Source organism: Stigmatopora argus, chromosome 1 (genome assembly GCF_051989625.1).
Source record: "Stigmatopora argus isolate UIUO_Sarg chromosome 1, RoL_Sarg_1.0, whole genome shotgun sequence".
Taxonomy (NCBI): domain Eukaryota; kingdom Metazoa; phylum Chordata; class Actinopteri; order Syngnathiformes; family Syngnathidae; genus Stigmatopora; species Stigmatopora argus.
The window spans coordinates 16,254,568-16,279,107 of NC_135387.1; the positions used below are offsets into that span (position 1 = coordinate 16,254,568).

Genomic DNA, 24,540 nt, shown 5'->3' on the forward strand with positions numbered 1-24,540 from the left:
ACATAGCTGAAAGAGGACATAGAAGTAAGGAGGGAAGGGCACAAAGCATCTAAATGAGCACCTACTTTGACATGAAGCAGGATCACTTTAATAAGTCTACCAGAAGGAAGGTTGTATGCTGCAGAAAAGTCGCCTGACGACTAATTAAACTGATTTGCAAACCACAAATGAAAATGTAAAATCACAGAATGACAGATCCTAACATATTACAAAATATGAACCGAAAGGGAAAAAAAGAGAATGGAAAGTCAGTGGGAGAAATGCTAAGAAGGAGTGTAGTTTACTGCACCTTGTAAAGTAGATGGCAGCCATACGTTATGCCAACCATCATGACAGCTAATGCACCATAATCTCTCCATCGGTATCCATTTGGACCTTAACAACGGGATACAAGATTTCAGATCAACAGAAAAAAAATCATGAGTAAAGCTAATAATAGTCTTCTTTGTTTAACATATTTCTAGGATTTCACTTGATAAAAATTAGAGAGCAAATTGTTTTTTTTCCAAACTATTGTGAAACCATTGAGCAGATTCTTTGGTTTTAACTGTCCGTATAAAAGAGGGCTAGATTACCACATAGTATGAGGTTCTTGCAGTCTCCCTAACGGAGTCATGTCATTTATATCAATTCTATAGATTTTGAGGAGACATTAATGCTGGAATATTTAATATTTCCAGTTGGAAGAGGATGTTTTAACTGTATGTTTAATTGTTGATTTAACCAATTGATGACATTATCAGATAGTTTTTAGTATATTGTAAGTATTTAAATTGATTATATGTTTTGATGATCTGATCACTTTATTTCTAGCATTTTGTCGTTTTGAATTTGAGGCTGATTTGATAAATAAAGCAAATAGCAAAGATTAGTGTGGATCGTTGTCTAGTAAATCGTTTGGTGATTTGAGACCATGAGTTCTGATTGTAGCCTTAGGCACAATTTTAAAATGTTTCATCCAGTGAAGAAAACCATTCATCCCCAATCATTTTAATTGTAAAGAGAAAAATCCCTATGATTTTATCAAATGTTTTTTCTCCTTCTAATGATATATTATTTAAAAATCAAACAATAATGATTTAGTTCGTCGCTGTCTTTTTGAGTGATCGATACTGTGAATGTATGTCATTGTCTAAAATGTCATGAGGGCCCCCCCAAACAGGAAATTCCCCACATAAAAAAGTGTGAACTGATTTTTTTTATTTATTTTTTACAATATACAATTGCCAACATGGTTCAAGTGATAAAGAACCCAGGCCTCTGAAGAAGCACACAGATATTGTGGAGACAGTTGAATGTGACTTTTTACTTGAGTAATAAAATATTTGGCATGCAAATCAAATAAAAAAACTGACTGACTAAATTACTATTGTATATGGTTTATAATTTCAAGGTGAAGGGAATTCGTTACATTCCAAGGGCATGTTTTATCGATGCTGCAGCATTCAGGGAATTATCCTTAACCTTCCCTTTCGAAAATTTTGAATCATTTCCCAACATTCATATGGTAACCACATAAATTTGGGTCTTCATCAACATTATAGCTGCAATTGACTGTCACCTGTCCCACAATAGTGTGCTTTTGAAAGGCCTCGGAGTCCTTGGTCTGGCTGGTTGACCCTGGACAAGACTCACTGCATCACATGGGGACTTCACCTGCTCCCCCTCCCCTTTCGGACCTTACATTCTTTCCCCATCTCTTCATTTTTCTCTAGCACTTCCACTCTGCCATATTCCGTTTTTTATTTGTTCACTTAAGCTGGGGACCAGTGGAGTCCATCCCCCAGTTTTCCAATCTCCTCTCAAATTTATTGGGTTCAGTGGAGGCCTTCCTGTCCTTCCACTGCATGGAAATAGAGATCAGAGTATCCATTACTTCGACAGAGATGGATGCAGGTCCCCATGTACGGTCCCTATAACAAGGACATCACAGGGAGGTAGCCCTCTCTTTTCGGCATGACCCCCCATACAAGACTCCCCGCTCTCACCTCATTATGCAGCTTCCTTATGGCCGTTTTGATATAAAACCCCCCACTATGGACGAAGAGCCGCGAGTCCCCCTAACTACATGGCCAACCTATCAACATCACTTTCATTACAAAACATGAGATGCCGGGGGAGTCAAGGACAGTGTGGTAATAAATGAGGGTGGAATACATCCGGAATCATTGTCATATGGGTTAAGCGTTGCGCAGACTTCATTCTGCATTGGTAAATCAGTGGACAGCACTCATAACCTCTTGAGGTCACAAAGACACAGGTTGCCTTGTGGATTCTTCCCAGAGTGCAAGTGTTTGAAACTCTAGGCACCTCTCATATTTGGGGGTTGGAAATCTCTATCAAGACTTTTGCTGGAATACATGGCAGTGTGTCCAAAAAACTTTCATGGAACTTTCCTAGCAACCAGTATAGAAGGTAATAATTCATAGTTTGAAACAGTAATTGTAGGTTGGAGCAAAAGTCACTAATATAGCACTTTCAAAAACAGTAACATATCGAAAAGTTCAGATCATAAGATTAAAAAATTGAATTTAAGGAAAAAATATCCATACTTTCTATGTTCTACATGAATGCTCCAGAGATCATCTGACCTTTATTTATCCATTTAACAAAGCTAAAAATATAGATTCTTGTTTGCTGACAGCATAATAAAACAAATAAACTAAAAGCAAAAATGTAAAACTGCAATAAATACGGGCCCTTCAGCTCCTCCCTGCCAAATAACTTTCAATTGGAATAACCAGAATGGGTGCAAATTATTTATCTTTGTGCATTGGACATTTTTGAGATGGAATTACAGACAATCCAATTCAAAATTCAAAAAGTTAAGATCCACCACATGAAATGCAACATTTATCTAATTTAGCAAAATTAGGCTTAGAGCTTATAAGACAAAGTTTACACTGTGATAATCTTGCACCACTTAGCTGTGGATGAAATGATGACTGAAATGTTTTAATATCAGACTCGAGACAGGTGCAGGAAAAATACAACATATCCTAGACTAGTAACCTGAATTTTACCACTTGTTTAATGTTAGTTGTTTGGAGCAGAAATGAAAAAGATGTTTGACAAAATGTCGTGCAGACTTTTAGAATGAATAGGTTAACTTAACTGTTAGAATAGAGAATGTGAGTGGTGCTATTCACGGTGAACAAAGTGCAAAAATAGAATTGGGTCTTGCTAATGAGTGTTTTACAGGAAAACATGGACCAGTGAATTTGCTTAGAGAAATTTTCATACAATAATGTGTGTAAATAAAATGGATGCTTTCATGTTTTCTAAACCATTTTAAATGTTGTAGTGCTGGTGAGAAGCCGCTTTTGCAAATAATCAGTTGTTGTTTCTCTTACTGCCAGAGTACATTTATAATCCAATGATGACTATAGTTTATGAGTTTCTTGTGAGGGACAAATACGAGATGAGCACTTACTGTGTGGAACAGCGGCAAAGTGAGGGGAATCAAGTGGAAGTGGAGAGCCTGCAATTCTCAAAGGCAGGACCTCTTCTGAGCTGCCCGAGCGTCGGATGGCCAACTCAACCTCCTCATCCGTCAAGCCTGCAATCCATTATGACATTTAAGAAACTCCTGAGGCTTTTGGGACGCACGGTACACGTTAACAACAAAATGGGTCCTTTGCTATCAAAATGCATACAATAATGATTGATAATAATAATTTTTCCAACTGTAAGCCCTGGGGATTTCTTTAGATTTCATAGTTCAAATATCCCTGAAAGAGTTTGTACAAGAACTTCTTAAGGGATGTTCATTAAGGGACATAATGTGGAATGCTTCTCTCCAATGAAATCTAAAACTCTGCAAGACTATTAACTGTCACCAAAGGCAAAGAAAATAAGTCTGTCCACTTCTCCTTGTTATATTTCCCATGTGGAAATGTCATAGACTCAAGACAGCTAAAATCTATTATTTAATTTCTTTATTGTAATGTAAATGTATTACATGAATGTGCAAATGCCAATATAATTTAATCTTCAGATCTTTTTAATGATTTTAGTTTTGATTAAATTGCAAAGGACTCCCTGATGGAGAATCGGCAGTGAGGAAGGGGGGAAAAAATCCAATAAGAACATCTTTTGTAGAAAGAAAAGGTTGAATTCCAGCATGGGAGTTACTATTGAGGTGGGTCTGATTTTAACAAACATAAGGTCAAAACAGAGGCTAAAATCACAACTTTATGCATTTATAATTAATTGAATGAAATAGCAAACCCCAGTGTCCTAAACGGTTGAAAGAATACAAGGTGATGAACCACAACATTTTTGAAGTACAGTGCTACTGCTACCTTTACTTTGGAATTTGTCCTGTGACTAAAAAGGTCGTAACTAAAAAATATTGTATCTCAACTCCTCATTCCCCATTGAACTATACTAGCCAACTGGTGCTATTTTCAGGACTAAAACGTGGGATGTAATTTTCAGCAACTTTCCAAAGCTGTCTCAAAAGCCGTCCTTTGTCGCTTCATTATCAATAGCCAGTCTTTATTGTGAGATTGTATGAGTGGGAGGTGATTCAAAACTCAGTCAGGATGTTTAGCGGTGTTTGTGAATATTACTGAGTGAGATTAACAAGGATCTCAGGTTTTTTCGAAGACATGTTTTCTTTTCACCTTGAGATGTACAATTTAATGAATGTACATTTTAACGGCTGTTTAGTGAACCTGAGATCATACAGGAAAATGACAGTCAAATAAAAAAAACAAGAAAAGTACAGCTGTAAAGTTGAGCTGTTGTCACTGATGTATTTGAACACAGCAGAATCAAATGAAAGCATCCATAGATCTAACAGAAAAGAGAACAAGGTTTTACATATAAAAAGGAAAGACAAAAAAAGGGTTGGTAGAATTTGTTAGAGGTTCCAAAACCTGTAGAATGACCCCTGGACCTCCATTTCAGATCGACCCATGGGGAGACGAATTTTTAAGACATAAATTACACCTAATGACGACACCATAAAAAAAGAACAATAATGGAAAGCTATTCTGTATTTCATTACACTGGATTATTTGGTGCACCTGATACACGCGGTGGCTGTTTATGAGTCGCAGTATTAGCAGATGCTCTGCCAAAGCATTTGCTTTGACCTTGCCATTCTCATTGGGGCATGAAATTACGGTGCTGGCACCTCGATATTACAGCTATAAATACTGTAAACTGCATATCTGGACTACGGTTTCTATTGTCTTTCAACATAAACCTGATCGGTATTTATTTAAAGGAAAACCCATTGCTCGTCAGGTTATTTACAGCTCTATTTCCAGAGACTCATATTCTCTCGGCATTTTTAAGGGCAAAGAGGCAGTCAGGCTCTTTTATTAAATCAATTTCTCCAATTCTGGCACTCCTGCACTTTATGGGTCAGGACCTTGGCAGGACTGTCAATTACAAAAATTGCGTACTGAAATATTTTGGTTAAAAGGTGAACACATCTTCTTTTAAGGGTCCTTTAGAAGAATTAGATTTGGGATATAATATTTTTAAACAAAGCTCAATGTTACAGCTTATGTCAAGTAGAAAAAGGCATATGTGATATTAAGAGCTGGAGCATGACATCAAAACATCTACTAATAAGTTGTGGTGACGGTCCTTCACGTCCTTTTAGATTGATATAACTGCTAGAAAATGGCATACACTCTCATAGCGTATTCATTTATGTATTAAAAAAAGAGAGGAGACTGCTCTCATTTCCCTCATTTTTATCGCCCTACTGATGACAAAGTAGGCAAGGCCTCGACTAGGTGGCGCCGTGGAGTAATTTATAACCACATCAATCCCTTTACCTTCTTTGCAGGCCTTGGTCATTGTCATTTTTTTGTCCAAGAGGTGAGTCACATAACCCCACTTACATATAGCATTCCATTAATACGAGGGATGATGAACCTTATCCTTACCCTTACCTTCATACCAGGTACAGTAATAGACCGACAGACTACTTGTGTTCTATGCGACCCTCACTTGCTGGCCCTCTACTCAGGGTGAAAGCTATTTGCATTATTTTGTCCACTAATAGCAAGAAGGGCAGCGAAAGAAATAAGTCAAGACGTCAATTATGTGTCATTGAAAGAAAATGCCTGCTTTACAAAGTATAGGAAAATAAAGACAGGTACAGGTAGGTACAACTGAGCAAGCTGCGGTCTTTGAAGCTTCGGTCAAAGTGACATGTGACGAGATGGTAATGTTAATGACTTGGTCCTGAGAATGAAATTTTTCTTGTAATTATGTGTGTAACTACTAATTTTCCAGGCGAAATTGGGTCTTCAAAATGGGCTTCAACACTTTGCCGCTTGTACTGTATGTGTTAATTGTCTCGGACGAAGACAGCCCAATCCACTAAATGAGACAGCATCACATTATATTTCACTCAAACAGTAAAACATATTTAATGCTGGCAAGCAACAAGGAAGGCGCAATTGCTCAGTGGGAGTAGTGTCTAAATGCAATTTATTCCCCAGGCAAAGAGAAAAAAAGAAGATATCACATGACATATCTAGGTGACAAACTTTCAATATTTTAACCAGTTCATTCAACAAGGACTTAGAGAGGGCAGCTACAAATATTGGACTGCATAATTGCCAATTCATACCCAGCAAGTGACAGTTGAGGGAAAACAGAAATTACATATTTCAATGAATATTGAAATAAACCACGCTACAAGATGTCTTTGAAAATTGGAAGATATGACCACAGAGGCACCCTTCGCAGCAGATTAAGGCACAAATGTGCAGTGAAATAATATGCACCAGCGAGATTATTGTGTTAAGATTGTGCAACATGCAATCAAAGTGGGCCCCATTTTCCCCTTCATCAGTTGTCCAGCATAAATATTGCCAGCAGGAGGAATCCAATTTAAATTCCACTTTACCGGGGGATGGTATTGTTTCATTTTATGTGGGCTTTGACATTTCTGGCTGGTAATATAAAGTAAAATCCACAAGTATTTACATAAATACGACATTAAACCATATTAGAAAATTAAAACTGGCACATTCAAAGTGGGAGAAGCAGGACAATTGTGTTTCAAGATTAATTGGTGGAGAGGTGGCAAAAACATTACATTATTATAATACTAGATTTACGCTGCACGTTTAAACCAAATTTTGATTTACAGCAATTCCTCAATTATGTCATTTTCATTTATATACTTGGTTGGATAGACTTACACATGTACACGCTTCTTATAACGGTAAAGTGAAGAGTGAATAGTACCAATGTGAGAAATTGAAAAAAGAAATGTGATATATAAAAACAATGTACATAAACTGAGCATCAATTTTAAGTGAAATCCATACACACCATATAAATTAGGATAAGGTTGCCTGGTCAGACAGCAAAACACAAAAGATGTCGAGTCAGTATGAGGTTGCAGAGTACACATTCTTAAAATGAATTACAGTATTTGATTCTGAACTTTATTGTTGAGTGGCTGAAGAGTTATCCTCTCAAAACAGTAATGTACTGTGTGCTTAGTGTTTCATTGCGAGAGTTTCTCTGATCTTTGCATTGTCTTTCCCTGAGATCGATGCCCTCATGCAAATTGAGGCTTCTTGTTCAGATCTACAGTGGAACTAAGTTTCCAAAATATGTCTGCATTAAAACGTCATACATATTTCATGGAGTCGAAGTGCAGTTAAAGCAAACAGTTTTTCGAGAGCAGTGAATATTTTAAAACAAAGAGGAAAGGATGAGGTGTACGTGGTGTGGTGCGGTACACAACATTTGATGATTGGTTCTGATCATTATTTATCTAGGTAATAACCTTAGCTGAGAGAAGCACACACACCCTCACCCATAAAGAAATATGGGGCACATCAAACTAATCACACCAAAATAACTTTATGTAATAATTTAAATAATCCTATAAACCACATTTAAAAAGCAATCTCTGAATGGCAAAATTCAAAAGTTTTTTAACTAGCTGAGGACTCTGAAAGCAAGCAGAACCCTGTCTAAGCAGCCAAACTCAAAGCATCGCCGTATTTATTAGTAAGTCTGTAACCTTAGACTCTTCCTCCTCTCAACGTATTACCTACCATCGAAATTTCAATTCAATAGGGAAACCCGTATTCAGGTTAGCTCAAAATTCTTTTTCTGACCTTCAACCTCATTACCGCAAAATTCAATCACTGCAACCGTTTCATATTACAAATATATCTCGCAAGTTTTATGAACAGAATCCCTTCATTCGTTCTTATTTATCTTGTACATAAACATACTGGAAGACATACAAAACTGTTGTAGGTTTCACCAAATGGTATAGGTAAAACAGTCAAATTAAATAAAAGGGTTTAAATGCCAGGGGGCTATACGGAGAATTCCATTAAAAATACAGAGGAGGTTCGTCAGTATTAATTTTCCTGAACCCAAAGGAGCATCCAAATTGTTGTTTCATTTATTCACAAGGCCTGAAAATACACTAAGGTAAAATCGACCCTCTCAGATCCCCCAGAGCAACAGTGATAACCTTTAACATCAACAACCAACATATTTAGGCAGGTATATTTTCCAATTCAAATTACTCACCACTTAAGCATGTCATTTGTATAGCTTTCATACAATATAGCTCTGATTAATATAACATTAATGATTTGTTGTTTTACATGGTATCGTTAATCTGACATTTTACCACGATATCTGCTTACCTTTTTTCTTTAGGAAGGCTTTTCTGGTGGCCAAAGGACTCTGAGTTACTTTTGGATTTTGCAGAAATTTTACAGCGGTAGAAACCTTGAAAGACAGAAAAGATATAATATGAGTTCCACAGTTCAGTGCTTATCTCATCTCATTTCCTGAACGGCTTTATCCTTACTAGGGTCGCGAGGGGTGCTGGAGCCTATCCCAGCTGGCAGGGGACACCCTGAATTGGGCACAAGGAGACAAACGACCATTTACGCTCACACTCCTACCTAGGGGCAATTTAGAGTGCCCAATCAGCTTACCATGTATGTCTTTGGAATGTGGGAGGAAACCGGAGTACCCAGAGAAAACCCACACACGACCGGGGAGAACATGCAAACTTCACATGGCTGGACCGGCCTGGATTTTAACCCGGGACCCTAACCACTCATCCACCGGGCCGCCCTTCAGTGATTATTTTTATATATATTTATGTATATATATAATATATATTATATATATATATACACATACATATATGCACATATATAAACATATACATATATATATATATATATATATATATATATATATATATATACACATAACATACACACACACAAACACACACATTTTTTTCTCTTTCTCAAAAGGATTCCATTTAATGGAGATTGCGAATGATGGAGCCCACCTGACCACTTTCAAGCCACTGTAAATGGACAAAACGAACAAATCAGCAGTTATAAAATTAGCCCATCAAGAGTGGTGGACAAATGGAGTATGGAGCTTAATTTGCTATTACCCTCTTAAAGACAAACTTCCATTCTTAAGTGCGTGCTGAAAGAAAATCTATACTTAATGCAGAGGTGATCATTTGTATCTAATAACTTTAGAATCCAGGCTGAAAACCTCTGTACTTCTTTGAGTTAAAAACCTACCATGATCAAATCACACCGCTTAAATGTTGTAACGACTTGAAACGTTAATGCACTAGAAAGTTAAATAGCATCAGAACATCAAAAGTTTTAAGTGCATGGCTTTCATCGATTCTATTATGTTTTCCTTTGAGATGAACTTTAATTTTCCATCTGTGTATGCATTTCCAAGAATTGGGAGGGAGGTAGGGGAATTGTCCATCAAACTGCATTAAACAATAAATTTGAAGTGGGCGGCATAAGGTGAAGCCCTAGAAAATGGATAAATATTGTAAGAACACGAAGGGAGGCGGGAACAACTGAAGAGGAGGCTTCGATGACTTATTTTCACACCTGTGGCCCCTGTGATTCAATGTAGAAGTCATCTCTCTAATAAGTTGAAAGGTTTTGATCACTCTTCTTTTCTTTTAGTGTGAAAGATTCAAAGTGATTGAACACTCTGCCAGTAGTAATTCATTTTGGTTTAATGATTCACATATACTGTGCACCCATTTTATTCCAAAAGTAAGACTGTTTAAACATGTCCATTGAGTGGTTGAGATGGAGGGTGTTGTGGAAGAAGTTTTATTTCAGTGACAAAAATGAAGGCCATCATCTCGAAGCAAACGTGTCTTTTCATTTGTTTGTTTTTTATTTTGTGAACAGATTGTAATGTAAAACCAAATTATATTTCATTAAAAGCAGATACATGAAATATATCCATTCTTACAATGGGCGTTTGTAATCTTGTTCCAAATACAACTACTATATTATCAAAATTGATGAAATTCGCTGTACATATAATGTATTTAGTGAACAAATAAAGAATACTGCTGTATAGAGCGTTATACCAATGAAATGGTCTTGAATTGTACATAAGGGTCACACTAAGCTTCCGGAAATTACAAGCTTCCGTATGCCTCTTGTTTTTATATACTGATTCCATCCTAATTGAAATTTGATTGAATCTTTTCAGGTGCATCTCTGACTTTAGAACAACAGACTTAATGAGCAGTTTTCACCATGATGAGTAAAATCACCTTGGTTTCACGTAGATGCATTATTTTGAGGTTAGTATCTCATCTATAATATACAAGCTTTGAAAATAATTGGCAGCTTAATATAATATTAAAAACTATTTCTACGCAAGTAGCCATTCTTTACGTAGCAATGTGGTCACGTAAAATGGTGCTGCCATAATTAGCTTAAGCGTTAAAGACACTAGTTCTTTCAGGCAGCAAGGACAATTAATTTGTTGCTGTGCTTCGTTTTGTCACATTACAACTGGCGCGTACTCATGTAACCCTCACAGTTCTGGGTTCGTGGGTTCGATCCCAGTTGGGCCCTCACTGTGTGGAATATGCATGTTCACCCCGGGCCTGTGTGGGTTTTCTCGGGGTTCTCCGGTTTCCTCCCACATTCCAAAAACATTAAGAGTAGGCTGTCTGAACTCTATAAATTGCCCTTACATACGAGTGTGAGCATGAATTCTTGTCTGTCTCCTTGTGCCCTGCGATTGGCTGGCCACTAATTCAAGGTGTCCCCTGCCTGATGCCCCAAATCAGCTGGGATAGGCTCCAGCATCCCCTATGACCCTCGTGAGGATAAGTAGCTCAGAAAATGAATGAAGGAATATTGTGGCCATGTTAAGAGTGGTGAGCACAACATCTTTAAAAGGAACATGGCCAGCTCAGCAGCAAACTAATGAGGCACATGTCCATTTGGTTAGAGGTAGATCTTCGGGGAAAGCAAAAGTGCACTTCTTAGCAGATGACATAGAAGCTTTAAACAAGTTCCACCCAGACATCTCAATCAATTATAACCACATTGCACAGGTTTTAGTCTTGTCTAGTTATTGACTTATGGATCTTCTCAGTTATAGTATTGGGTAGCATAACTGGGCTTTTAGATGGGTGGGGATGGATAGAAAAGTCAAGATAGATTGGGACAAAGACAAACAGAAGCAAAAAAATACATATACATTTTTGAAATCTACTTGCTAATGCTTCCAAGTACTCAATAAGAGCAATAATCATTGCAAACCAGATATCCATTTAAGTGTGAGGCAAAGCTGAAAAAGAGGCAAAAACTCAATCAGAGGAGCATAGACCATTAACTAATACACTTACACCAGTGAAGTTGATGAGCGAACAGGATTACACCTTTGTTATTAAGTTTGAATAGGACAAGGCTTGCGCTACACTGCATAAAAAAAATAATGTGAGGCATTGATTTGTAATAAATGAGAATAAAATATATTTATGTCGTGTCCAGACCACATGGTGGGGGAATCTATTTAGGCAGTCACATGCAATGTGTGCCAGAAACGTTCATAGAAATGCCTCAGTAAAAATATATTTGCTCTTATATAGTCATATTGCCCAGGACTATTTTTATATATCATTATCATCTACTATGAAACTACTTTTTCTCTATTCAGAGGACAAGATGCAAAGAATTTAGGTGATATGCGCAAAGGAGGGGGGCTAAAAGGAAGTCATGAGCAAGTAAGGATTTGGTCCCAGGGTGAATCAATTAATTCCCAATTGCCCTGGCCTGCACATTTGTGGAAAAGTGCCCATAATATGATAATAGACTAATAGACATGGACAAAAAATTGCTTTAGAATGTTCTCAAATTTCCACTCCTTAATACATATTCATAAGACCACAATCAAGAAAAGTGACGGATGGTGAAAAATGAATCTCTTTATTAATTTGATGCTTTCATTATCAGCTTCCAGTATGACTAAACCAAATACGTTCATAAAACAAAACCACAGCTTAAGAAATGAAAAAAAAATCATTAATAAAATGATTTAATTTCCTTGACTCATCTGCCTGGTCATTGTGTTGAATAGTGTTTTTTTTTTTAAATATTTTTGAAAGGGGGGTTTAAATGCCTTTCTAATTGTGACATTGTTCCCACCTTAATATGACCTCTAGAGGAAGAAGCTACGCCTCATGGGAGCAGCTATAGAAAATTATTGACCCTGTTACATATCAGGAAGTGTGACGCTCTTCACTTATGTTACAGCAATGGTGAGCTATTTCAACTATCTACAACTAGCTATTTCCTGCATCTCACCAAAGCACATGGTCTCATTAACGAATGTGAGGCAATTGGGGGGTTCAAAATGCTAACAATTCCTTTTATTCAGGTAAACGGCCCAAACCATGAAGTAGTGGTGTGCCAAGATAAGGTCATCGAAGATTAACCCATGGCACTTAAGCAGTCGGGTGTGCGGGAGGGGAGTTGCAGTGGAACACTACAATTTACTTAACTTCCACAAAACATGCCAGCCTCCCCTCAACTGCAATCCAGTAATGGATACTTTTTGAGTTTCTCAATTGGTCAAAATGTTTTCATACAATAATTTAATTCAGAAACACACTTATAAAGCAGGAAGTAATCAATTTTAATTAGTTGATTTTTTTCATTCGCATAAAATTTAATGTACTGCCATCGATCCCTTTTGTTCCTTAAGACAGTGCCTCTGCGCTGTAATTTGAAGCCCCCTCTCCAAATAGTCAACAGTGTCGTTCTATGACAAACAAGATATGCTCATCAGCAAACTGAGCGGGCATATAAGTATAACTGTGGATTGAAGGAATTTACCTCAAGTACAACTTTAACACACGTGCACAACAGATGAAAATAGACATTCGTAACTTAAAACAATGGTCAATTGAGGGAACAGAATGTTTCCCGTTATTATGTGCATTGGATGCACACGCTACATGAAAGGAGCTTTAGTCAACAGTAATTAAAATGTTACATTTTAACATCAAGTCGACACATTTTTTTTACATTAATTTGATGAAAAAAAATCCATGAAATCCATAATGTACACTCATCTCATCTCATTTCATTTCCATTTCTGAACCGCTTTATCCTCACTAGGGTCGCGCGGGGTCAACCTACCATGCATGTCTTTGGAATGTGTGAGGAAACCGCAGTACCCAGAGAAAACCCACGCTGGCCTGGGGTGAACAAGCAAACTCCACACAGATGGACCGACCTGGATTTGAACCCAGGAATCCCACTGTGAAGCCGACACACTAAACACTCAGCCGCCGGGCCGCCCATAATGTATACACACTTAAATAAATTTTGCTACATCTTGTAACATGACAAAAGAGATATATTTTGGAGTATTTGATTGTGACTCTGACTTCTAAGTTTGCAACTTACTACAGTGTAATAATGCTAGCTGGCATTGTCAATAACGTTCACGTTGAGGCATGTTTGAAGACCTGTTTTTAATCACAAAAACAAATAAGTACCCCCACTCAAAAAAAAATAAGTGTCAGAAATGTAGAAATCTACAGTATTTAACCTCATGTGATTTCCAAAAAAATGTAGTGGTAAATTAGCCGGATAAACCACTTGAGACAAACCCTGCACCGTGTTGTCCTTGACATCATCAAGGCCCAGCGGGCTTTCACATTCAATTAGATGATTGAGGCGAAATGCAAGCGGCACCAGCAGCAAAGATGGTGAGGCTTGCGTCTAACAGACACACCGCAGAAGTTGTGTTGTGGTGTCAAGAGGACCAAGGCCTTCATCATGAACAACTAAGTGTGACAACCGTATATCCTTTAAACACACAAACACAATAATACTCAAGTTCGCTTGTGTGTGCCATCCTGCCACCTGCCAAATTGACTAATAAAACTGCAAGTGTGAGAGCAGTAACAATAGCCAAGTGTCTTTTATCGATCAAATTATTATTTCTTGGATACGCCGTACAAACCTTACGACACTGCGGTCACAAAGACAACCAGACAGATTGTGACATTCTCGTGACATTATAATCACACGTCACCCCACTCGCCAGTCAATAGGCCGAGCGCGTTAATCGTGTGTCCTGGATCACCAATTTCATGGTCTTCAACTGGGGGGATGCAGGGGCAGGAATTGGTGGCATGACCCTCCACACATGGGTGAGAGTCCCCTTTCCTTCTCGAAGAAGATCCACAAATGGAGCAGGGGAGGATTTGTCAGGGAATGAGCTCTGATGGCACAGTGGCTCCAGAGAGGATTAACATCACCATCTACAGGTTAGGGATGGTACATATATTTCCAAAGGCTCAAGAAAGCATGGTAGTATACTCTGGTGACTCGAAAAACCTGTCAAGATATATTTGGACCCTTTTACCTAAACAATGGCAACGGAAGATAAGTAAAAATATAATTGCCGTCAGAGATAGAAGACAAATACTACAGACTCAAGAAAAAATGTTGGTAAATTCCTTTACTGGAAGCCTCCAGCTATTTGTAAGGATATGACCTCCGGGAGTAGCGTAAGCATTAAGGGTGTGTGGTGCTGACAGCACAGAAACGTAAAAATCATCAGGCTCACAGAATTAGAAATTCTCTTTCTTCTATTTAAGCCCCTCCTGGAGTGCACCGACGCGACAGCTAGTCACATCGAATAATCATTCTTCATTTCAACCTATCTGAACCGGTCAGGGTGTGCACTGATGATCTCGTTGTTGTAAAATGGCATGAAGTCAAAAGTGTGGCATTATGTTTATCCATGCCATTTTAGCACCATACACTTAGTCCTAGAAGACCCATATTTTGAGTTGTGCATCATATTGACAGAAGAGTGATGGATGAGGACAAAAAAAGAGAGATTGAATTATTGGGGCCTTTTTGGAGCATTTTTACTATATCATTTATGTTAAACGTGTCTGTGGAGTTGTAAGATTTTTAATAAATAAACAAAAATTACATTTAGTAGCCTTAACGCAAAATGAAACGTCAATGTCTTCTTGAATTTGAGTCACTTCTTTTATTATTGAAGGGATAGGAAAAAAAATGTGTCCAGAAATAAAATGCTTTGAGATGACTACATGACTGTCAGGACAACTCAGAAGAAGAAAAATACCAATAACGCTGTGTTACCAAGTCATGTTTGAGATTGGGGACAAGCAGAGTGCTTCACTCATTCCATCAGATTGCAGACCGCTAGAACAACCCATAAAAGAATCCTGGTTGTATTTATAGCAGAGGTAGTGCAATAAATAAGATCCGAATAGCTCTGAAGTTCATGGCAGCTAGAATGCACGGATCCATCTATGATTCTAATCAAAGAGAAAGCAAAATACCAGAGCCAGCAGAGCTGCAGAAGAAAACAAATGCAATATTCATGTTAATCACTGCATTAACTAGACGCTGACAGTCTTGACAATCGAGCAGTGATGGGGAAGTCTAGATGGTAAATAATTGTTAGGCAAGCCGAAGGGGATGATTTCTTTTTCAGCGCACCAGGTTGTTTCCTCCTGATCTACACTTGGGCCACACTAAACAGTTCACTTTTAAAAAGGAACACTTTTCTCTTAAAACAGAGCTATACTGGGCCTTTTGCTTGTTGAAATTTACAGTAAGTATATCCTGGAGTGAACTGTGAAGACACTAAATTGTGGCTTGCCTTTAAAGATGCTTCAGGATTCAAGTTTGACAAACTTTTAAAGTTGGGGGTAAACCATATATTCAAATAAAATAAGAGAACTATGCACAAAGGATAATTTTATAGTGATAAAGAGCTTTTGAAGTGAGGCTAATTGGAGTGCATAAGTTACAGTTTGATGTGCTATTTAGTTTTAAGATGATTTATTTTAAGATCATTATGAGCTTCATTCCTTTTTGTTTACGCTAATTTATTAGCTCTCACTATCTCTATTATAGATACATCAGATAAAGCCGCAATTTGGGATTCCTATTAGCATTTTGCTTTCATTGTTTTTAATCAAAGCCGGGAAAGTGGCACATTAGATATCAGGCATTGCCATTTTTGCCAGACATTTTATAAACGCATGCTTTTGCACAATGCAGCCTGCGTTCAATCTATATAAAGTACAGTCAGAAATGAAGTGCTAGAGCAAATTATTTTATTATTATTTATGCATGTATGACTCAATAGGGGGCAACTGAGACAAACAATGAAGTACCTGATTAGCCTAACTTCAGTTATCAAAGAAATATGACAATGGAAGCTGGGCCAATCAAATTTCAACCTGATTTATACGGTAACTGAATACAGATAGCTACATAAATGCATTATAATTTAGCACAGAGCCTGTCTATGACTTAACCTTAGCTCAAACAAGTTTTATTTAATAAAAAGCCTGCCCAAAACTGATTGTAATCAATTTTAAACGTCATATAATAGTGAATGCGGATGAAATGATGGGCAGATTGATTGTTTTATCTTCTTTAAAAGGCAATTTTGCTTAAAGCACAACAGCTACAGAGCAAAAAGCATCTGCACCATTGTTTTTTAACATGGCAGCTTGGAACACGTGCACAAACACAAACACCATAGGAGAAATTATTGAAGACAGAAAGTTAAAGGAAAAGGAGGGAATAATATAGAGGGTGTTCAAACTTAGAAGATATCATAAAACCCTAAGAAATATGCTGACAAATCAAAATGTCCTGGTACCTGAATTACCATAGTCATTTACCTATTAAGGTGAGGATGCTTCCTGTCAATCAACAGCCATCACGTTCTCATTTTGCGGCGGAAAGCAGGGGTAATTGCTTCTCATACTAATCAACACAACTTGTGTAATTATGCCTTGAAAGTGACATTGGAGGCTGAGAGCGATGTGAGCAGTCTTGACAGCGGAGACGTCTCCGATTTATCAGGAGATTTCCATCCTCACAGCAAGAAGCCAAGCCTCTCCACAACCAAGTCACTCACTTTAGCAGTTTCCAACCAGAAACACAAAGAAAAGATGATAAATCAAGCGGAAGTAATTACAAAGCAGAAGAGGGAATGGAGCTCTACTTAGTGAGGCCACTTTTCCCCAGTACTGTAGCAAAATGACTATAGCACAATTAAGCCAAACTCATATTTCTACACTTTCTCAAATAAACACACTGACAGTTAACTAAATTACAGGAAAATGAGAAATTACTGAATCATTACCCACCAGACTGTTTATACACCCAAGGCTACCGAGGCAAAACATGACACATTCTGAAGCCGACATTATTTTGTATTGAATTCTGTTTGATGACAATCTTATCATATGGTTGCCAAACAAAACTCTATAAAAATTGCAGACAATATAATAAACAACAACAACAAAATTCTTGGGATACATCTGTATCTAGTCACAATGTGGCCCAGCCATAAGGTCAAAGCCAGGTCGACAATAATGGCAAAAAAGCCAACAGGCAATGAAGATGACACAATTCACACAAAATTATGTATTCACATCTTCAGGATGGGGGAACCTTTCAGTGAATTAAAGGATCCTCAATTCTCTCATTGAAAGAAAAGACTAGATAAAAGGCTGAGTTGGCAAAGAAGATCCAAGGCCAGATCTGCACAAGCAAAAACCACAAAATAGATCAAATTCATAAACTGAGCTGGAATCATCTGGGCTCATCATTTTCAATGATGCGGGTAGAACCAACAGAAAGAAGTCGCCAACATCAAAAAGAAGTCAACTCGTAATTCTGGCACACTATTAGTGGAATAAGTAAAATGATTTCATCTGCAAACAGACAAAGAGGAGATTTATGGCTCATGAAAAGTTCTTAGAAAAAGAAAAAAAAAGCCCCCGGTTTGTGTCACCAACTAAAGTGTCTTCAAACTTGATCTTAAGTCATGCCTATAGAAATGTTCTTTTGATGTTGTATAAGAGAATTGCAATGTCTGACTTGAAAAAGAAGAGCTTAACAAGGAAAGCGTGGGTGATTCACGCCCCCCTGCATTCAACCCTAATGAGTCAAAAAGTGTGACCTGCTCTTAAACGAGAAGTCCCAGCCAGAAGCTGTAAACTCATTTCCCCTCATTCAAGGCAGCAATGTCGGCAGCAAGATGTGCTGTGAGCATGCACGATAAATCTGACGTGAAATCATAATCATAAAAGCAATTAGCTGACCCTGTGCCACTCGTCCTTGGACATGACAGTGAGAATTCATTCAGAGTCCTCTAAGGATGCTGCTGGCTATGGGGTTGAGTGGGGTGGGGTGCGGTGGCGATGGCGATGGCTCGTGGAACACAGCAACAATAAAAGGGTGGCCACTTCCTGTATCATTAACCACTGAAACAAATAGCGTATGACGCACCGTGATTGTTGTCCTGCACAAAGAATGAATAAATAAAGTTACACATTTCATATCAGTAGGCTCAGGTTTCATCCCACCTTCATACAAAGGTACTCTGAAGAATTGTCAAAATTGACTCAATCGAAAGTAATCCCAACTATTTAACTGGCATGCCAGAAATGATCCAGTTGCTCACGTTCACTCGCACACCCAGTAATTACACAGAGGCCAAACTAGTGCCTGCCACCTAGTGACCATCTTCTTCAATAATCATGAAATATCTCTGAGCTTCTTGCCCCCGCTCGGACCATAAGTCTCCTTTATGGCGGACAACTCCAATAAAGGATTACAATTACAATTAAAGTAATGAGCAAAGAGGAAAAAGGAAAGATCTCTGAAGGTTCCCTTGACTAACTAAATGGTAGCCTAGTTTCCTGACAGAATTGAGTTAACATAGCAGAATCATTAGTGACTCGCAAATAATTAATTTGCAGAGTGCTGAAACTCGCAGGCCCTAAAATTTGAAATAATGGATATTAAAAAGTGATGAATGTGAAACATGAATTATCACAGATGAGAAGAACCTACATTTTACATTTTGCAACAATTCTATTGACACCTCAGGAGAAAATTACCGATGGTGCTGTGAAAGCAGCGCCTGTGACTTCTTTTAAGTACACAGTTAATATACGGTACAGATATGAAATCAGGAGAGAATCTTCTGGCTCTACAACATATGAAGAAATGAGTTTGTCTGAGTAGCTAACTACTGCCTTTCCCAGATCTTTTTTCTACTAGGCGTATCCATCAGACAAAGCAAGCAATTTGAGTATTGATGGCAGACAGATGCTTTTTTTTATTTTTTTAAACTCAGCGGAGACAACTTAATTTACAAATTAGGTCTGCAAACAGTCACTGTACAAAGGCTTAATTGTGAACATGTACCAAATTTTTCGGAATATAAATTGCACCAACCAAATAATCCTCAATGTAAAGGAAAAAGAGAAAACCCACGCAAGCTCAGGGAGAACATGCGAACTCCACACAGGAGAACCGACCTGGAATTGAACCCAGGACCCCAGAACTTTGAGGCTGACACGCTAACTATTACCCGGCCGGGTTTTTAGGAATATTGTGGTGCATTAATCAATCAATGTTTTTAATATGCCATCTTTAGTGTGTTGTGGAAGGACGGGCAACTTGAATTACAAAATCAACAAGTCAACCGCACAGTAACAGTGTAGAGAAGAAAAGAGAGTATTGTGGACCTATAAGTGTTCCCCCAAAACAAATGGCACTGTCCAGAGAAAGGCTGAAAAATGCATTCAGTGACGTTATAGTTAAGCATATCACCACCATGTTACATTTATGTTACAGTCTTGCATCATAAGGATTTTTTTTAAATTCAGGCCTAACATAAGCGGAACAGCTGCCTGCCTGTGAGGCAGGCAGAGAAACAGCAGTAAATGATTCTGAAGAAGAAAGGCTTCAGACAAAGTAAAAATGGATTAATACCAGCAGTGGTGGTTTCATACAGATTACTTCCGCCACACACATCTTCTGCCAACCATCCAGGTGCCCTTACCCTGCAGACTTCTGTCCCTAAACAGTACACCTCTGTAGTGACAGTGGCTGCGAAAGGGCGACAGAAATTTGGAGACTGCTGACTGCTGCAACAGATCACTTCAAAGCAGCTTATTTAACACTCGTTAAATTTTTCATCATAGTCGCTAAATATCCTGGGGAAGTAGAGCTTTTGAAGTTGCTGCAATTCTTTCTTCAACTCTAAAAATAAATGCGGGGAAAAACATAAACAGTTAACATTACATACACCTGACAAGGGTTGAAAAGTCACTATAATTAAACCTTTATGAGCTGCATATACATGTTTTCTAATAGATATAGTATCAGTATTCTGTGGATTAAAAAAAACAATAAATAAACAAAACTCATGAAGTTTATATTTATTATTTATTTTAAATATATTTTTAAAATTGCCAGATGTGAGGGTGTTGCAAATGTATCTCAGGCTTTTTTTGGTTCCAATTCAAGGGGGTTATTCGATACAGTTGTTTTCATTTGGGTATTTATGTTCTCAAGGTAAAATTCGGTATTGGGTGTGTGACCATAGATATCACATTTTTAGGCTAATCCACACTTTGAGCCAAAATGGACGGGCGTTGTTACTCGCCATTCCGTGTTTATAAAAATTGAGAATACAAATGAAGCAAGGGCACTGAGGTATTTTTTTTTCATGGATTGTCTTTTCCACCTAAGAATACTTGTTTATTTCACACCTTTAGAGACATTAATATGGTTTTCATATAGGTCTACCATGTTGTCATCACAGCAAAAATGTATTTATTAAATATTATTACTACAAAAAAAGAGACGGAGGGGGTGGAGTTTATGCAGGCTGGGGTGAGTAGTGGGCAAAAAGCTATGCCAGAGGAAACAGGCGGCTGGCAGAGACTGGTATACCAGTCAAGCATGGTCCACCCAGTCTCTCCCTTTCTCTCCAACAGGTTTTGCTCTGCCCTACTGGCCTTAATTGCAGGAGAGGCTGAGGCAATGCCCCTCCTCAGCTGGACCCACTACCACAAAGAAAAGTCCACATGGTACATGTGCCAGGGCCTGCTGATTTGGACAAGGTAAGTCAGAACCTGTTAACGTAACTGGTCTCCCCAGTTTGACATGCACATGTGCACATAAATGTTATACAAATGTGTGCTCTTTCGCCTCTCTTTCTGTCTGCCCTTTCTCTCACTCTCTTGCTCACTTGCTGAATGCCCTCCCAACCCTGCCAGCGCTCCCTTTCCTCTCATCCAGATAAAATCCTTTCAGACACAAATTTCAATTATTCACCTCATCCAAATAATGCCATGTGACAAGAATTATCCCTACTGTAATAATCCACTTAACTGGGAAAGAGCAGCTCATCAAAAAGAGAAAGGGGAAAAGGGACTGAAAGTCAGGGCAATAGTGAGTGTTTGTGTGTGTGTGCGCGCGTGTCTGTGTGTGAGTGTGTGTGCGCGTGCATGCGTGTATGCGCTTCAGTGTGTGTGTGTGTGCGTGTCCGTGTGCGTGTGTGTGTGTGCGTGCGTTGCTGTTACTTGTCAACCAGTCTAAAATGTTAACCCTACTAACAAGAATTCCTTTCCTTTCTGAAGAGTCTCTGCTGAGTAGGGATGATGAAATTGAAGTAAATTGAAAGAAAGCCTGAGAGAATGCTCCCATAATCAATAAACCCAGGATTAAATTAGCCATGGCATGAAGGCATGATATTGGGGGTGGAAGGGGAATGAATGATTGTGAATGACATTGAGACTTGCTGGTTGAACAAACCACTAGTAATCAGGATGCTTCGGAAACGAAATTTAAGCATAGTTCGTGAGGAAAATGTTGTAGAGGAGGGAGCAAAACAGTGTTTTACTTCCGTCCTCAAAAAACAAGCTGCATCTTGGTATAAAATTGCGATTAGTTGCTTGTGAACTGATGAAAATGAATTACTGTGAAAGTGAGGACACATTGATCGCGGACACTTCAACGTTGCTGGAAAACGTTTCAATTCAGCAGCAAGCAGGGTCCAGCCTTAGCAAAGACTTTCACTGGAGAACTGTCCGCCCGTCGAGAATTTGTTCTAACTGGCCAATACAATGTCCTGCACATGCAAAACTTGGCATAGGACTAGATTTAGGAATAAAGGATAGGAGTGCCGGACAAGGTTTACAGTGCATCCTTTGAATGTACATTATTAAAAATATATAAATAAATAAAATAAAATAAACATGTACATTATGAGTAAGGTATAAATTGCCCATTTGAATCATGCTACAGTGCTACAGATAGATTTATACATACATGGCATATGTGGGTGACATCTCAGTCTTCATATTCCCAAATAACTTAAGTTTAACCGCATTTTAGACTTCTGAGGGAAAATAATTTTCTTTATTTTACTTGAAATATTTTTTGCTGAAATATGTAGCTTCCCCGTGTGTAAAAACAGGAGCGTTTTAACTAGTGAATGAGTAATATTACTATAACTGCACACACATGATCTGTTCTCCTATTGATTCTGTTTCATTTCATTTCATTTTTCCACCATTCAATAATTGGGAGAGATGTTCCTAAAACCGATTTAGGAATAGCAGTGGGAAGGCAGGCAGCTCAAACAAAGCCTTAAACACTGTCAATAAAATAATACCTCAAAGGTTATATTACATACATGCCATTGTTGCACATTTGCACTCTTATTCAACTTTGGTCAAAGTCCCAGGCTCTGCCATAATAATTGCCTCTTGGAAATTTAAAAGGTTATACATACTTGAAAGAAGGTGCATGATTGAGAATCATGACATGCCGCATAATTAAGAGTATTGCACCCATCATTTATTAAAATATTCATTGCAACATGTTTTCTTGATTACACAAGATTAAAATAACTGATAAGTACTCACTACTGTGTGCTTGCTTTAAAGAGAATCATAATACAGATTTTTTTGCAATAGTCTAGTCCTAGGCTTTATCAGTCAAGTTGTCTTGAATAAATTTAACGTTGACTCCTTACCAGTGCCTCTCTGGGGGGAGCTGATGAATCACTGCCGGCTGAAAGGACTGCCTAGAAGAGTAAACAAAAGTAATGTTAGACTGCCACCTGCTGGATCATAAATACAATGGCTGCTTACCACGATGCAGAGGTCGTCGTTTCATGCAGTTGAACTAATTGAATGTGATTTAAAAGTTTGTTTAAAAAGTTTACTTTTACCACAAAGGGTGACAGGCCTGGAGAGTTATTCTATATTTCAACTGACAATATTGACTAGGGACTTGTTCAACCAATTATAATAAAATGGTCATTATTTTATTATATTCATATATTATATAGTACACACACGTGTGTGTATGTATGTATATCTGTATGATTTAAAAGTTTGTTTAAAAAGTTTACTTTTACCACAAAGGGTGACAGGCCTGGAGAGTTATTCTATATTTCAACTGACAATATTGACTAGGGACTTGTTCAACCAATTATAATAAAATTGTCATTATTTTATTATATTCATATATTATATAGTACACACACGTGTGTGTATGTATGTATATCTGTATGTATGTATAATATATATATATATATATATATATATATATATATATATATATATATATATATAATTTCTTTTTTTTATTATTTATTTATTTGTTTTTTGTTTTTTCATACCACCTATTTTCACAAGAGTAGCGGGGATGAGAAGTTAGCGCGTCGGCCTCACAGTTCTGGGGTCATGGGTTAGATCCCAGGTCCTCACTGTGAGGAGTTTGCATGACCTCCCTTGCTTGCGTGGGTTTTCTCCAGGTACTCCAGTTTCCATCCCCAAAACTTGCATGTAGGCTGCTGATTGAACACTCTAAATTGCCCCTAGGTATGAGTATCAGCACGAATGGTTGTCCTTTGACCGCTTGTGCCCTGCGATTGGCTGGCCACCAAGTCAGGGTGCCCGAAGTCAGCTGGGATGAGCCCCAGCACCCCCTGCGACCCATCGGAGGTTTCGCAATTTAAGATGCCACAACAGAGCTCCTCGATGCGCGTTTAAGGGACTTGAGACCTTAAAATTGCGCCTAAGATTACTTCCGGATCGCCTTTAATCTTTGGGGAACTGTGCAATTGAGAGACATAATAGGAACCCCAAATGCTACAGGCTCGCAAGTGACCTTTTATTTTAGAAGTGGCATTAAGCGCCAGATGGTAAAGGTCAATCTTGTCCGTATAGTAAAGCAATTCTTGCCATTTGAAGGAGTAAACTTTGTAATAATGGCGCACATGTACACACTGTCCATGACGCACTCTTTTGTTCCAGTATTTAAAATACACGTCATCTTGCTTGATACCAATGTACATGTTTGTAACAACACTTGGAGAGGA

General features: G+C 38.1%; 1 protein-coding gene across 1 annotated transcript in view; it reads right to left on the reverse strand.

Moving 5' to 3' along the window:
- Positions 1-24,540, reverse strand: part of pex14 (peroxisomal biogenesis factor 14) — a 37,350-nt gene that overhangs the window by 12,482 nt on the left and 328 nt on the right. The window contains exons 2-5 of the mRNA XM_077603265.1: positions 23,188-23,238; positions 8,658-8,742; positions 3,434-3,559; positions 290-375 (exon numbers count right to left, since the gene is read on the reverse strand). Of these exons, the coding sequence (XP_077459391.1) occupies positions 290-375; positions 3,434-3,559; positions 8,658-8,742; positions 23,188-23,238 (348 nt within the window). The remainder of the gene's footprint in view (positions 1-289; positions 376-3,433; positions 3,560-8,657; positions 8,743-23,187; positions 23,239-24,540) is intronic.